The sequence below is a fragment of the Plasmodium falciparum genome, assembly GCF_000002765.6.
Source record: "Plasmodium falciparum 3D7 genome assembly, chromosome: 12".
Lineage (NCBI taxonomy): Eukaryota > Apicomplexa > Aconoidasida > Haemosporida > Plasmodiidae > Plasmodium > Plasmodium falciparum.
In genome coordinates, this window is record NC_037284.1 from 2,097,501 (window position 1) to 2,111,988 (window position 14,488).

General features: G+C 18.4%; 5 protein-coding genes across 5 annotated transcripts in view; 2 read left to right on the forward strand and 3 right to left on the reverse strand.

The window, feature by feature from the left end:
• PF3D7_1251400 (conserved Plasmodium protein, unknown function) overlaps positions 1–1,345 on the reverse strand; it is a gene marked incomplete at both ends in the record, with an annotated part of 1,410 nt that extends 65 nt beyond the window's left edge. Inside the window, one exon of the mRNA XM_001350862.1 lies at positions 1–1,345. This exon is cut by the window's left edge and continues 65 nt beyond it. Coding sequence (XP_001350898.1) covers positions 1–1,345 — 1,345 coding nt within the window.
• Positions 1,346–2,351: 1,006 nt separating this feature from the next.
• Positions 2,352–4,469, forward strand: PF3D7_1251500 (ATP-dependent RNA helicase DRS1, putative; the record flags this gene model as incomplete). The annotated part of the gene is made up of 1 exon (XM_001350863.2): positions 2,352–4,469. The coding sequence occupies one exon, from the start codon at positions 2,352–2,354 to the stop codon at positions 4,467–4,469; it is 2,118 nt and encodes a 705-aa protein (XP_001350899.2).
• Positions 4,470–5,616: 1,147 nt separating this feature from the next.
• PF3D7_1251600 (conserved Plasmodium protein, unknown function) lies at positions 5,617–7,755 on the forward strand (the record flags this gene model as incomplete). The annotated part of the gene is made up of 1 exon (XM_001350864.2): positions 5,617–7,755. The coding sequence occupies one exon, from the start codon at positions 5,617–5,619 to the stop codon at positions 7,753–7,755; it is 2,139 nt and encodes a 712-aa protein (XP_001350900.1).
• Positions 7,756–8,715: 960 nt separating this feature from the next.
• PF3D7_1251700 (tryptophan--tRNA ligase) lies at positions 8,716–10,793 on the reverse strand (the record flags this gene model as incomplete). Its single annotated transcript, XM_024473419.1, has 3 exons — positions 8,716–8,742; positions 8,904–10,358; positions 10,596–10,793. The coding sequence occupies 3 exons, from the start codon at positions 10,791–10,793 to the stop codon at positions 8,716–8,718; spliced, it is 1,680 nt and encodes a 559-aa protein (XP_024329183.1).
• A 666-nt stretch (positions 10,794–11,459) lies between these two features.
• Positions 11,460–13,427, reverse strand: PF3D7_1251800 (conserved Plasmodium protein, unknown function; the record flags this gene model as incomplete). The annotated part of the gene is made up of 1 exon (XM_001350866.1): positions 11,460–13,427. One exon carries the CDS (start codon positions 13,425–13,427, stop codon positions 11,460–11,462), a length of 1,968 nt encoding a protein of 655 aa, XP_001350902.1.
• Between the last annotated feature and the right edge of the window lie 1,061 nt (positions 13,428–14,488).

Genomic DNA, 14,488 nt, shown 5'->3' on the forward strand with positions numbered 1-14,488 from the left:
TCCATGCTATAAGATTATATAAAGTATTTAATAAAAAATACAAAATGAGATATGGCAAAATATAATATTTTAAAAGTATGAGAGGCCAATGTGGTTTTATATAATCATTATATGAACTATATATATTTTGATAAACAATAGGTTGTATATGTTTTATTTTTTGGTTATTATGTAAATTTTCAATATTTGTATTATTATGTACTTGATTGAGTGACATATTATTTTTATATTTATTGAATAAGATTAGATATACTTCTTGTAATTCGTTATAAACTTGTTCAATAATATTAGAAGAACATACAATAAGTATATTTTTATTATGTTCGTTATTTTGAAATATATTTTTTTCATTATTTAATAGAAAGCACCAAATATTATGTACCATATATTTATATTTCTCTTCTACTAATACATCATATGTAGGTTTGGAAATATGTTTTAACCTTTCATTTAATAAGGGCAGAATATTTAATTTGTTCAAATTATCAAGATATGTACAAGTTTGATTGTTATGATTATATGTTTTATTAGGATGAATATTTTTGTTTTTAATAAATTTTATGAGATTATTAAGGTTTTGATTTAAATTTAAATTTAAATCATTTTGTGTATTAGTTGTTTGATCCTTATTTTGTGTATTAATTGTTTGATCCTTATTTTGTGTAGGAATATAATAATTTTTATATAATTTAATAAAATCATTATATGAATAATGTCTTAAAGCTATAGATTCTGTACAATAGGTAAAGAAGTTTCTATAAGACTTTGTATCATATAATAGTTTGGCATCGAGTCTATTTTTTACAATATGTATATTTCTATCACATGAAAAAATATTTAAATTATTTTTTAGACATTCCTCTATTATGGGAATAAATTCATTTTTAAGAAAGCCGTTATGTATCCTAGGTAAATAGGAAAATTTATTATAATCATTATGATATAATTTTTGATTCTTAATTTGATTATGATATAAATTCTTTGTTTTGTTATACATAGAATCATGTATATTATTATCATTAACATGTTTATCTTTAATAATATAATTTCCTTCTTTCGAATGTACCAATATATCATTACATATTTTATTTAATCTTTCTTTACATAACTCTAATAATATGTAATCCATTTTTATATTCTGAATTAAGTTACGACAATCTTCCCCACTTGAAATATTTCCACATATTTGACCATGCATAAGACCATAAATAATAAAATTATAATTAGAAATATTCCACGTTTTAATATATTTTGATACATTTAACTCTTTATATATATTTTCATTCATTACAGATATATTATAATATCGTTTTATCATCTGGTAATTCAAACCACATCTTTTCATTCTGTTAATAAAACGTAATTATAAAGGAAGAAAAAGAAAATATATCTGAATAATTAAATGGATTGGTGTATATCTCTACTAATAAATGTGATATAAAAGTAATACATACATTTAGGCAGAAAAAAAAAAAAAAAAAAAAAAAAAAAAAAAAAATAATAAAAAAAAAATAAAAATAAAAAAAAAAAAAAAAAAAAAAAAATTTAACTATATAATATATAGAGGGAAATATATATATATATTTATATATTACATTTCACCCTTAAACATATAAAAAAAGAAAAAAAAAGAAATGTATATCATATTATATTATTTTTTTTTATTTTTTTTGTAAAAGAGTGTATATATTATAATAATATTATATGGTTGGGTTTATTAAACAAAATTAAAAATTACATGTTCTAAATATTGTATACATATATTATTATTATTATATATATGTTTAATATATACATTACATTTACAACTAAAGAGAAGAATATATATTAATAATATATTTATTTACATATTATATATATTATACATATATTATATATATATGTAAATTTTTTTTTTTTTTTTTTTTTTTTTTTTTGTAGATAATTATAAAAAGAAATTGAAATTATTTAAGAAAAAATAAAGTATATTAAAATATATCGATCCGACAAAACTAATAAAATATTTTATTATAAAAAAAAAAGAAAAGAAAATGAGTTTATTTTTTAATAGAAATTAAAAATATTATATACATATACAAGCAAACACGTTGTTTTATATATATAAAATTATAAATATAGGTATATTTTTTTAAAAACAATTTTAATATTAGTTTTATACTTTTAATAAATATATTAATAGTAATAATATATATATATATATATATTTATTATTATAATAATATTTTATATATATATATACATTTTTGTGTTGTATTAATATATATGTCGAGATTTGAAGTTATGAAATAAATATTTCGTTATAAAAAAAAAAAAAAAAAAAAAAAAAAAAAAAAAAACGATCTATACAAATAATGTTTAAAAAAAATATGAAGAAAAAAATATGCCAAGATAAAAAAATGAGTGATGTAGATAATGTGAGTGAACCAGAAAGTTATGATAAAGATATAAATGGTAAGGATAATACGAATAGAATTAAAAATGTTAGTGATAGAGATGAAGATGATGTCGAAGAAATGAAGGAAGGTACAAGCGAAAGAACAAGTATAAGTAGAAATAATAAAAATAGTGAGAATCCCAAGAAGAATAATAACAATATTATTGATATGAATTGCCTGTGGAGTGATTTATACATATCGAGACCTTTTTTAAAGGTTTTATATGAACAAAAATTTAGTAATCCTACATATATTCAGAGAGATGTGATTCCATTAGCCTTAGAGGGTAAAAGTATTTTAGCTAACTCAGAAACGGGTTCTGGGAAAACACTAGCTTTTGTATTACCGATTCTGGAACGGTTATTACAAAGTGTAAATATAAAAATGAGGAGAAATAATATGAAAGGTAGTTATAACATAACTAAAGCCTTAATATTATTACCCACGAGGGAATTATCTTTACAATGTTACGACGTTATACGTTCTTTAACAAAATATGTTACGATAACATATTCTTTGTTCTGTGGAGGTATAGATATTAAACAACAAGAATATGAATTTAAGAAAAGGAATGATATATTTGTATGTACACCTGGTCGTATATTAGATTTATTGTTAAATTCATCAAGTGATTTTATTAATTATTTAGAGATTGTTGTATTTGATGAGGCAGATAAATTATTAGAACTTGGATTTAAAGAAGAATGTTTAAAAATATTGGATGTTTGTAAATTTAAAAAGCAAATATTATTCTTCTCGGCTACTTTAACAAGCGATATAAAACAACTAGCGAATTTTTCTCTAAAAAATCCAGTATTTATTCAAAGTGGCATGAGTTTTGATAAAAATGTTGATGGAAAGAATACATACAATGCATACAATACGTGCAATACCTACAATGACAATGACAATAATAATATTGTTGTTAATAATATAATATCTAATAGCTTTTTAAAAATTAGTAATAAGGCGTCCTTTAAAATATCAGAAAATTTGAAACAAGAATTTGTTAATATAATTCAAGAGAAATATCGAAAAGCTAGTTTATTATATTTATGTAATAATATATATAAAAATCATTGTATTATATTTTTTAAAACCAAACGTGAAACACATCTCATGTATTTACTTTTTGATTTACTTAATTTAAGATGTGCTGAATTACATGGTTCGATGAGCCAGAAAAAAAGAATTGAATCTATAATGAAATTTAAAAAAGCAGAAGTAGATTTTTTATTAACTACCGAATTAGCATCTAGAGGAATAGATATAGATCATGTTTTATATGTAATTAATTATAATGTACCATCTAATGTTATTAAATATGTACATAGAATCGGTAGAACCGCAAGAATCGGGAAAGAAGGAATAGCTAGCACTTTGTATCTACAAAAAGAAAAAATCGAAGTGAAAAAAATAGTGAAAGGATTGAAAAAAAGTAAAAATTTAAAAATATTAAAACGAACTATTGCTGAAAATAATGTTCTTGTATGGTATAAGATTATTAAAGAAAATAAACAGAAATTAAATGATATTATACAGCAAGAAAAAATTGATAAGGAAATCGAAATGTCAAACAAATCAATAGATAAAATAAAAAATATGATAACCTTTAAAGATGAAATAATGAGTAGGCCTGCAAGGACATGGTTTTTAACGGAAAAGGAAAAGAAAAATTTAAAAAAGGAAAGTAAAAAAAATGATAAAGACAAAAACAATAATAATATTAAGATGAATGATCATTATGAGAATGATGGTTATGATGATGTGAATCATATTAAAAAGAAAAATTCGCAGAAGGAAAACAACAAAAAAATATCCACTTTTAATAATTATAACAACTTAAAGAATAAAAAAAATAAAAAAGGAAATGATGAGGAAGATCAAGAAGAGCAAAAGAAAAAACTACAAAGTTATCGTAAAATAATAAGAGATTTAAAATTAAATATGTTACATAATAAAAGTAATAAGTCACAAAATAAAAATAATAGAGTTTATAACAAAAATGTAAAAAATAAAAGAATAAAAAAGTAACTGAAATAAAATAAAACATATATATATATATTTTTTTTTTAAATATACAATCATTTGTATCATATCATAATGATGATATTACAAAAAGGATAAATGTTAAAAGAAACAATGCAATCCATTCAATATAAGAAATCTTAGGAGATTTCCCCCTTCCTACAAAAAAATATATCCATATATAGGTACAATATTTATATGTAACATAAATGTAAATATACATGAATAAATAAATAAATAAATAAATAAATATATTATATATTTATATATAATATGTGACTCAAGTTTTTTTTTTTTTTTTTTTTTTTTTTTTTTTTTTTTTATTCATTTGTATATTTTTTATTTAATTTTTGTTTTGCAATTTATTTATTTTTTTTCTATGTTAACGTTTTATGTTTATATATTGAAAAAAAGGAATAAAAAGAATGTGAAATATTCAAATAATTTTAATTATATATAATATATATATTATATTATATTATATTATTTTATTTTTTTAATAAATATATAATAATGGAAAAATAGAAAAATTTAGTCAATACGTTGTTTCATTAAGTATAGTTTTATATTTTAAAAAGTATATATATTAATATATGATGATATGGTATGAGTTATTTTTTTTTAGGGCTTGACAATATATATTATATATAATATATATATATATATATATATATATATATTTATATGTATATTTTTTTTTTTTTTTTTTTTTTTTATGAATAATATAATATGTATATATAATATAATATAATATAATATAATATTATTATTATATTAATTATAATTAAAACTTATATATATTTTTTTTTTTTTCCGTTCTTCTACAAAATGTTATATTATTAAATTATAAATTAAAAGGAAATATTTATACAATAAAAAATATAAAATTATATATTGAATTATGTAATATATATATATCATTTTAACCTTTGAAAATTATGAAGATGAATAATTTGTACTGTATGAAAAAAAAAAAAAAACATACAAACAACCCTTTCATCATTTAAATAATTATATATATATATATATATATATATATATATATTTATATATATATATATATATATGAAGTCATCAAATAAACAAATAAATATATAAATAATCTAAAGTTTATTTATATTTATTTTTTATTATTTTGTTATGTTAATGAAAAATGAAGAAGGGGGAGAAAAAAAAAAAAAAAACGTCAAATAAAGGAAAGGAAAAAGAACAGGATAAAAAAGTTATAGGAAAAAATAATAAAGGTAAGGATAAAGAAAAGTATAAAAATAAAGATAGAGAGAAATATAAAAATAAAGAAGAAAAAAATCAAGATAAAGTAAGAAGTAATGACAACAGGACTAGTCATAATAATAATAATGAAATATTTAATCCTCAATTAAGCGCAAGGGAACTAAAGAAAATACAATACTATGAGAATATGTTTAAACGTATGGAACAACAAGTAGAAGAAAATAATATGGACTCACATGTAAATAATAATAATAATAATAATAATAATAATAATGAGAAGAAGAAAAAAATAAACCAATTAAAAAAAAGTAATAAAAAGGAACAAGAAGATTATGAAGAAAAGAAAAATGATGAGAATGAATATAACAAGAAAGGGATGCAAAGAAATGAAGATAGTCATACAAATGATGTTCATATGAATGATGTTCATATGAATGATGTTCATATGAATGATTCCCATATAAATAATAGTAATTATAAATATATTAAAAATGATGAATCATTATGTAATAAAAGTAGTTCATCTATCCAGAATGTAGAAGGCACAAAGAAAAGAGAAACTAATATAAAATCTAAAAAATTAAATGTTGTAAAAAGTGTAGATGAGACCCATGAAGATATTTATAATGTTGTAAATAATAATAAAAGGAACGAAGAAATATATATAGAAAAAAACATTATGTGTAGTGACAAAAATATAAATGAGAAAATAAATGAGGAAGATAATAAAAATGATAATGAGGAGGAAAAAAATGATCATCGTTTAAGTGACCTAGGAAATGTAGACAAAAAGGATGAATTATTACTTGAGGATAATAAAGATATATTAATTAAAAATATAATTTATGACAAGGGAAATATATTAAAAGAACAAAATGATATGATGAAAAAAGAAATATGTTATGATGATTTTAATAGGAATATATTTCATAGTAATGATATAGAACATATAAATAAAATAAAAGAAGAAGAATTTACAAATAAGAATATATATAAAAGATTATATTATGACAATAGAATCAAGGATACATGTAAATATGAGTATAATATTTATAATAATAAATATATTGAATTAAAGAAAAGTCATAAAAAATATGGTTTAACAAATCAGAGGCTTATAATTAATTATGAAAGAGGATATTGTTCAGACAATGTAATAAATTATAATAATATAAATAAAGTAATATATAAAATATATAATAATAAAAAAAAAAATATATACATACATAATAATAATAATAGTAATAAATATAATAAATATAATAAAAAAACATTAAATTTTAAGAGAAGTTTTTCTATAAGTTCAAATATTGGAGATTATTTTTATGATATAAGTATGGTGCATCTAAAAAATAATTGTGAATCTAGTCCTAGTTCATCAAGTAGTAGTATGCATGATATAACATATCATAAAAACTTATTTGAGGATGATAAAATAAGCATAGTTAAATATTTTATGAATTATAGTGATGATGATAATAAGAATACATATCAAGATTATTTAGTACAAGAAAATAATATAAATAATAATGTACATAATAATGGAGTAGTGAGAGATATTAGTGAGATAGGAAATGATAAAAATAAGAAAAATGAAAATACATATATGAACGAATTAAATAATTTGAAATATATAAAAAATGATATATATTCTACAAAAAATTATATAAACAAAACAAATCAATTATTAAAATTATATTCGAATGATAAACTGAATGTTCTACAATATTATGATGAAAAATTTAAAGAAAGAAAAAACAATGAAAACGATGGTAGTGAATATGCTCAAAAATCTTCTATCGATGAAGTTCATAATATTCATTATGAATCTAAAATGTATAATGTGAACTTTTGTATTAAAAAATATTTACGTAATATGAAATATGTAAACTTGAAAAGATTAAAGACAATAAATGAAAAAAATTGTAAGCTATATGTAAAGGGTTGTACCCACTTTTTAAATTTAAACAAATTTAATGATGCCCTGTCTTGTCTTAGTAAACTACAAAACCTGAAAGGGAAAAAGAAAAAAAAAAAGGAAAAGCAAAAAAAAACGTAACATGTGAAGGGAACATAAATTGGGGTTTTATATTGGTAGATGATTATTAATATATCAATATGGAATATATATATATATATATATATATATGTATATATGTATATATGTATAATTTTATTTATTTATTAATCTTTTTTTTTTTTGTTTTTTATCAGATTATTTTTTATATATCATTACAATTTTTTTTTTTTTTTTTTTTTTTTGTATGTGTGTGCGAAATTTGAATGGGTGAAAACTCTTATTACCTTTTCTTAATTAAATATACAATAATATTGTATAACCCTTTAAAACTGAACCATATATATTTGTTTATATATTTATTATAAATTATTTATTACTATTTTTTATTATTTATTTATTTTATCTTAAAACGTTATACATATTTCAAAACAAATATTGATTTTTTTATATTGTTGTAAATATGGGAATTCATCCAGGTGTTTTTATTTTATTTGTACATTATTATTATTTTTTTTTTTAAACGTTCATGTGGAAAAAAAAAATAATAAAATATGACTAAATAAATAAACATCAACATAAAAAATATATATATATATATATATATATATATATATATATATATATATATATATATATTAATTTATACACCTTTGTATATTATTTTTATATGTCCTTATATTTGTAACCTTAAAAATGGGAAAATTCCTTTCATTTTAATTTTTTTGAAAAAGTTTGAAATGTGCAAAAAAAGTTATATGATACATAACACATAGGAAAAAATACGAAAAAAAAAAGAATAAATAAATAAATAACATAAAATAAAATACAACAATCAAATTAATGATACTAATATATGAAAGAATAATGAATAACATATATTTCATATTATTAATGAAAATCATGATATAAGAAAAAATAAAAAAAATATAACCCTGACAAAAAAAAAAAAAAAATAAATATATATATATATATATATTTTGTCCAGTCTTTTGAACGTTTCTATATATTTAATTTCTTCTTGATGACCTAAAAAAAAAAATATACATATACACACACATATATATATATTTATTTATTTATTTACATATATTTATACACATTGTCTTGTCCGTTTTGCTTTTATTTTTTCATGTAAGAAAAAAATAAAAATATGTAATATAATATGTTATTATATCTTTGTGTTTTACCTTATACATTTGAGATGCTCTTCTGTGTACACATTTTTTCCCATTTTGTAAAATTGAATGAATTAAATCATGTCTAGTATTAAAAGAATTATAATATATTTTGGTTGTAATAAAATGATTATATATTAATTGTGATAAATCATATTTAAACTTTGAATAATTATTATTATATGAATGTAATATCTTATTTATTATGTTTTGATTAAAATGTGGATTTATATTATTTTGTTTATAATGAGAGAAATTAGGATTATTTGTAAAATCGTTTAAATAATTATGTGTACGTTGATTATTTATAAATAATTGATGTTCATCATAAATATATGATAATTTTGATATATTCTGATTCTCATTATTGTCATTTTCGTTATTATTACAAGTTCTGTTTATGTATTTTTTATTTTTTATTTGATGGTAATAAAAAAAGAAGAAAATATTTATAAGGTTATTTATTTCTTTTCTATCTTCTTGACCATATATTAATATATTGTAATTATCTGTTTTACTCTTTTTAATTTTATTTTCTATTGTTTTTTTATTATCCAGAAGATAAATAATTTTGGATGTATCCTTATCATGATGTAATAAATGATTTTTACTCATTTTTTTATGACCATCTAAATTCATGACTTCTGAATAAAATTTAGAAAAAAATATTTTTGGTAACTTGGCAACATTCGAAAAATGATAATTTATTTTTCTACATAATTTTTTCATTATTTCCATATTTTTTATTTGATCTTGTCCTATAATTAAATAGGTTGGTTTATATAATAAAATATCGGCAAGCATTAAACTTGGGTAAGAAAATAAAGCTACTGATTTATTATGACCACCCATTTTTATATGTATATGTGAATTTAACATATTTATGGATGTAAAAGAATTTATTAAATAATATAAAGACGTATGTAATTTTATATCTGATTGTTTAAAAATATAAAAATAATGTTTTTGTTTAATAGGTTTGTTTTTATGATTATGACATTCTTGCGATGGGAATTCTACACAATTCATATCACCTCCGAGGTTATCTGTTTTTATGTGATTATGAAATTGTGATGTATGCGACGCGATTTGTTCATACAAATTATTATTATTATTATTTTCGTTGTTGTGGTTTGATTTATTTGGTTCCTTGTTTTCTATTAATTGTAATATATCTTCTAGTTTGACATTATTAATATATACATCTACGTAACTTTGTTTTTTCTTATACATATCTATTATTAAGGAGATTATGATTTTTACAGAATCAATAACCTTATCCTTCAAAGAATAAATATTGCTTAGCTTAGTTAAACAATGAAGATCCGCAATAAGTATAATTTTATTTAATTTGATAACACTTTCATTTTTATTAGATAGGTTGTTTGAACATTTCTTTGTAGCTTCAACGTTTATGATTGGATGTAAGCATCCAATGTAATTTCCAAGATGTATATTTCCGCTGGGCTAAAAAAAAAAAAAAAAAAAAAAAAAAAAATATATCTATATATATATATATATATATATATATATATATATATATATATAATAAATAATATGAAATAATTCATTCACAATTCCAAAAAAAAATGGGTTGAAAAATATATGTTATGTGGATATTAAGAAGGTATTATTAATAAATATAAACACATATATATATATATATATATATATATATATAAATATATATTTTTTTTTTGTTACCTTAATTCCTGTAAAAAAGGTACAATCCCTTTTTGACTGCAAGTCACTTCTTTTTATGCGCTTGGTATAAGGTAAGGTGAAGAAAAAAGGAAGTAAGGGAACGTTTTTTGTTTTCCTACTTATGCTCTGAATATTTGTACAAAGAATAAAATTTATTATTAGAAAATATGTTAAAAGGTAAATGTTTCCTTTTATCATGATGAATTATTTTCCTCCAAATTATATTACATGATGAACAACAAAAAAAAAAAAAAATTCATACATTTTTGACCACACAAAATAAATAAATATATTATATATCAAATGGTAACATGTTTGTGATATAAATTTATCTATTTACTTGAACATTTTAAAATAATTTAATATTGCAAAGAATTATATATAATCATTTTGAATTAAATAAATAATTATAAATATATATATTATTTATTTATTTAATGGGATAAATATCTACGTTTTTTTTTTTTTTTTTTTTTTTTTTTTATTATTATTATATATGATATAATTATAATGTTATTATATTTATACATATACATAGAAAAAAAAAAATATATATATATAATAAATTTTTAAAAAAAAAATATTCATATATTCATATATTCATATATTCATATATTCATATATTCTATATATTTATTTCATATTATATTTTTATTGTTTTATTTAAAAAAAAATATGAAAAAAAAAAATATATATATATTAATATTAATATATTGTACATATATGCACATATTTTTACTTGAAAAAAAAAAAAAAAAAAATAAATTGAATGTGTACCCTTTTGTAGGCTCAAAATTAAAATATACATTATATATGCCTAATAATGTATGTGGGTTTTATATAATGTGACAAAATATTTTATTTTTATATTTCAAATATATCTTCCAAAGAATATGGTTTCTTGTTTGTAGATGTATTTACGTAATTATTATTTTTCTTTTTAATTTCATGATTAATTTGATTGATCATAATTTTTCTCTTATTCAATTTATTATATATATTATGCTGTAATGATTTATTAATTTCATCTATGGATTTTTCGTCATTTATATTATTCGTAACTTTGATATTTTTATTTGTTGAATCGTTTTGTTGATAGGTAAGGTCTTGATTTGTTTTTTTATTAAAGAGGGAGTTGTACGATAACAAGCGTAATACATCATCTTCATCATTAGAGCTACTATAATTAGTATTATCATTATGATTATTATTATTGTTGTTTTTTTTGCTGTTGTTTTTGCTGTTGTTTTTTGTGTCATTCATATGATTCTCTTCGGTTTTATCTTTACCTTTATCTTTACCTTTACCTTTCTTTTTTCTTTTATGAATTAGTTTGTTTACTAGCTGTTCGTTATATAAATTATTTAAGCACATGTTAATTACATCCGGGTTGAATGTAATATCAGGAGGTTTTTCTTTTATATGATGAAAATATTCATATGATTTATTATCATCATCATCATTATTATTATTATTATTATTATTATTATTATTATTATTATTATTATTATTATTATTATCATTATTATCATCATTATTATTTATTTTTATTATTTCCTTTTGACCTTGTGTATCCTTTTTATCCATATCAATGTTTAAGAAATCCACATTTTTGTTATTAAACACTTGTACACTTTCTTTCATGATATCATTTTTTTTATTATTTCCATGTTGTGTAGTTACATTTAATTGTGGACACATTTGATTTGTTTGATTCCTTTCATGTTTTTTTTTTAATTTCATTTTTGTTGTATCAAGATATGTTTTAGTTTGTGCATAAATATGTGAATCATATATAACATTATCAACAAAAGTTAGAAAAGACAAAGATAATATATTCAATAATTTATTATCTAGATCAATGGACGAAATAGAATGGTTTTGATATGCATTTGTAATATTTTTAATATAATTATTAAGAATATTAATCTCTTCACTTGGATTATTATTATTTAAAATAGATTGTTCATTATTTATATTATCATTAATATTATTTTTTGAACTTAACATATTTTTATAAAAATTTATAGAAACATCTGAGTCTTCAATATTTTCACATAGTTCTTCCATAGTATCCAATGAACTATTTTCATCACTTAATTCTACAGAATTATCGCTTGAAAAAAATAAATCAATATTAATATTATCACTTCTTTTATGATTGTTCTTTCTTTCTTTCTCTTTATTATTTGTAGATATATTATTAGATAACTTATTCATATTTTCTTGTATTATAGTATCATTATTTTTTTTTTTTACATCATTTTTTGAATTACTTACATTCATATTATTAGATGATATATCTTTTTTTTTTTTTTCATCCTTATGAAGATAATTAGCATAATTTTGAATGGACAAATTGTTATATGTGTTATTATTTATATGTATATCATTATCTTTTTTGTACACGATATTTTCGGAACATTCATTTATGAGGTTTTTTTTTTCTTCTATTATATTATCATAACTATTCAATATAAATTTATCACTCTTTAAAATTATCTCACTTTTTATATTATTCATATTATTCATATTATTTATATTATCTATATTGGAAATAAATGTCTGATCGTTATTTTTATTTTTTATGTTTACATTACTTTCTTCTTTTTCCTTATCTACGGATAGGTTTAATTTGTTATTTTCATTATTTGGATTGTCATCATTATTTATATCATTATTATTTATATCATTATTATTTATATCATTATTATTTACATCATTATTATTTATATCATTATTATTTATATTATGATCACTACAATTCTCTAATGAACTCTTATTTTTTGTCAATTTGTTTTCTTCATTTTTATTAAAAAAAAATCCATACATCTTATGATGGAATGTTAAATATTACATTTTGTTTATTTAAAAAAAAAAAAAAAAAAAAAAAAAAAACAATAACAGGAGATATTAGAAGGATATAATTATTAAATTAAATTTAAATCCACAAAAAAAAAAAAAAAAAAATATTATATATATATATATAATATATAATATAAAAAATTAAAAATGTTATAATATTAAAAATATATGCTATATTATAATATTTAAATATATTTTAAAATAAAAAAAAAAAAAAAAAAAAAAAAAAAAATGTAATACATATTATGTTAATATATACTTATAATATATATTTAGTATGAATAAATCCCCAAAAGGTACAGGATATAAATATTATCTATATATAAAAATATACATAATATATATATTAATTTTTTTTTTTTTTTTTTTTTTTTTTTTGCATTAATTACACATAAAAATAAGTATTTATTTTATAAAATATATAATTATATTTTATTTGAACTAAATTTTTGTATTTTAATGTAAGTATATATATATATATATATATATATATATTTATGTTTATATATTTATCCATTCAAATATTCCGTTTTTCATTTCTTTTCTTTTTTGAGATTATATATATATATATCATGCGATATTCAAAATTTAAAAAAAAAAAAAAAAAAAAAGGAAAGGAAAGGAAACAAAATTTTAAATATAATATAAAGTTATAATAAATGTTAAATTCAAAATATATTTTCTTTTTGACCAAAAACTTTATATCGCCTTTAAAAAAAAAAGGAAAGAAAATTAAAAGGTAAAACATCCAAATTTTGCTTATCACAATATTATTTAAATATGATTGGTTCTTGGGTTCACATAATTTATATATAACATTTTTTTATTATATTTATATTATTTTTATCTTTTTTACCCCTTAATAATAATTTAAGAAAAAGACAATAATATGGAATAAGATGAAAACAAGCACAAAATAAAATATATGTATAATATACATACACCTATATATGGTTATTAATAAATAAATAAAACAGTGTATTTTATTATTGTTTTATTTTTTAATTTAAAATTAGCAAAATAGGATA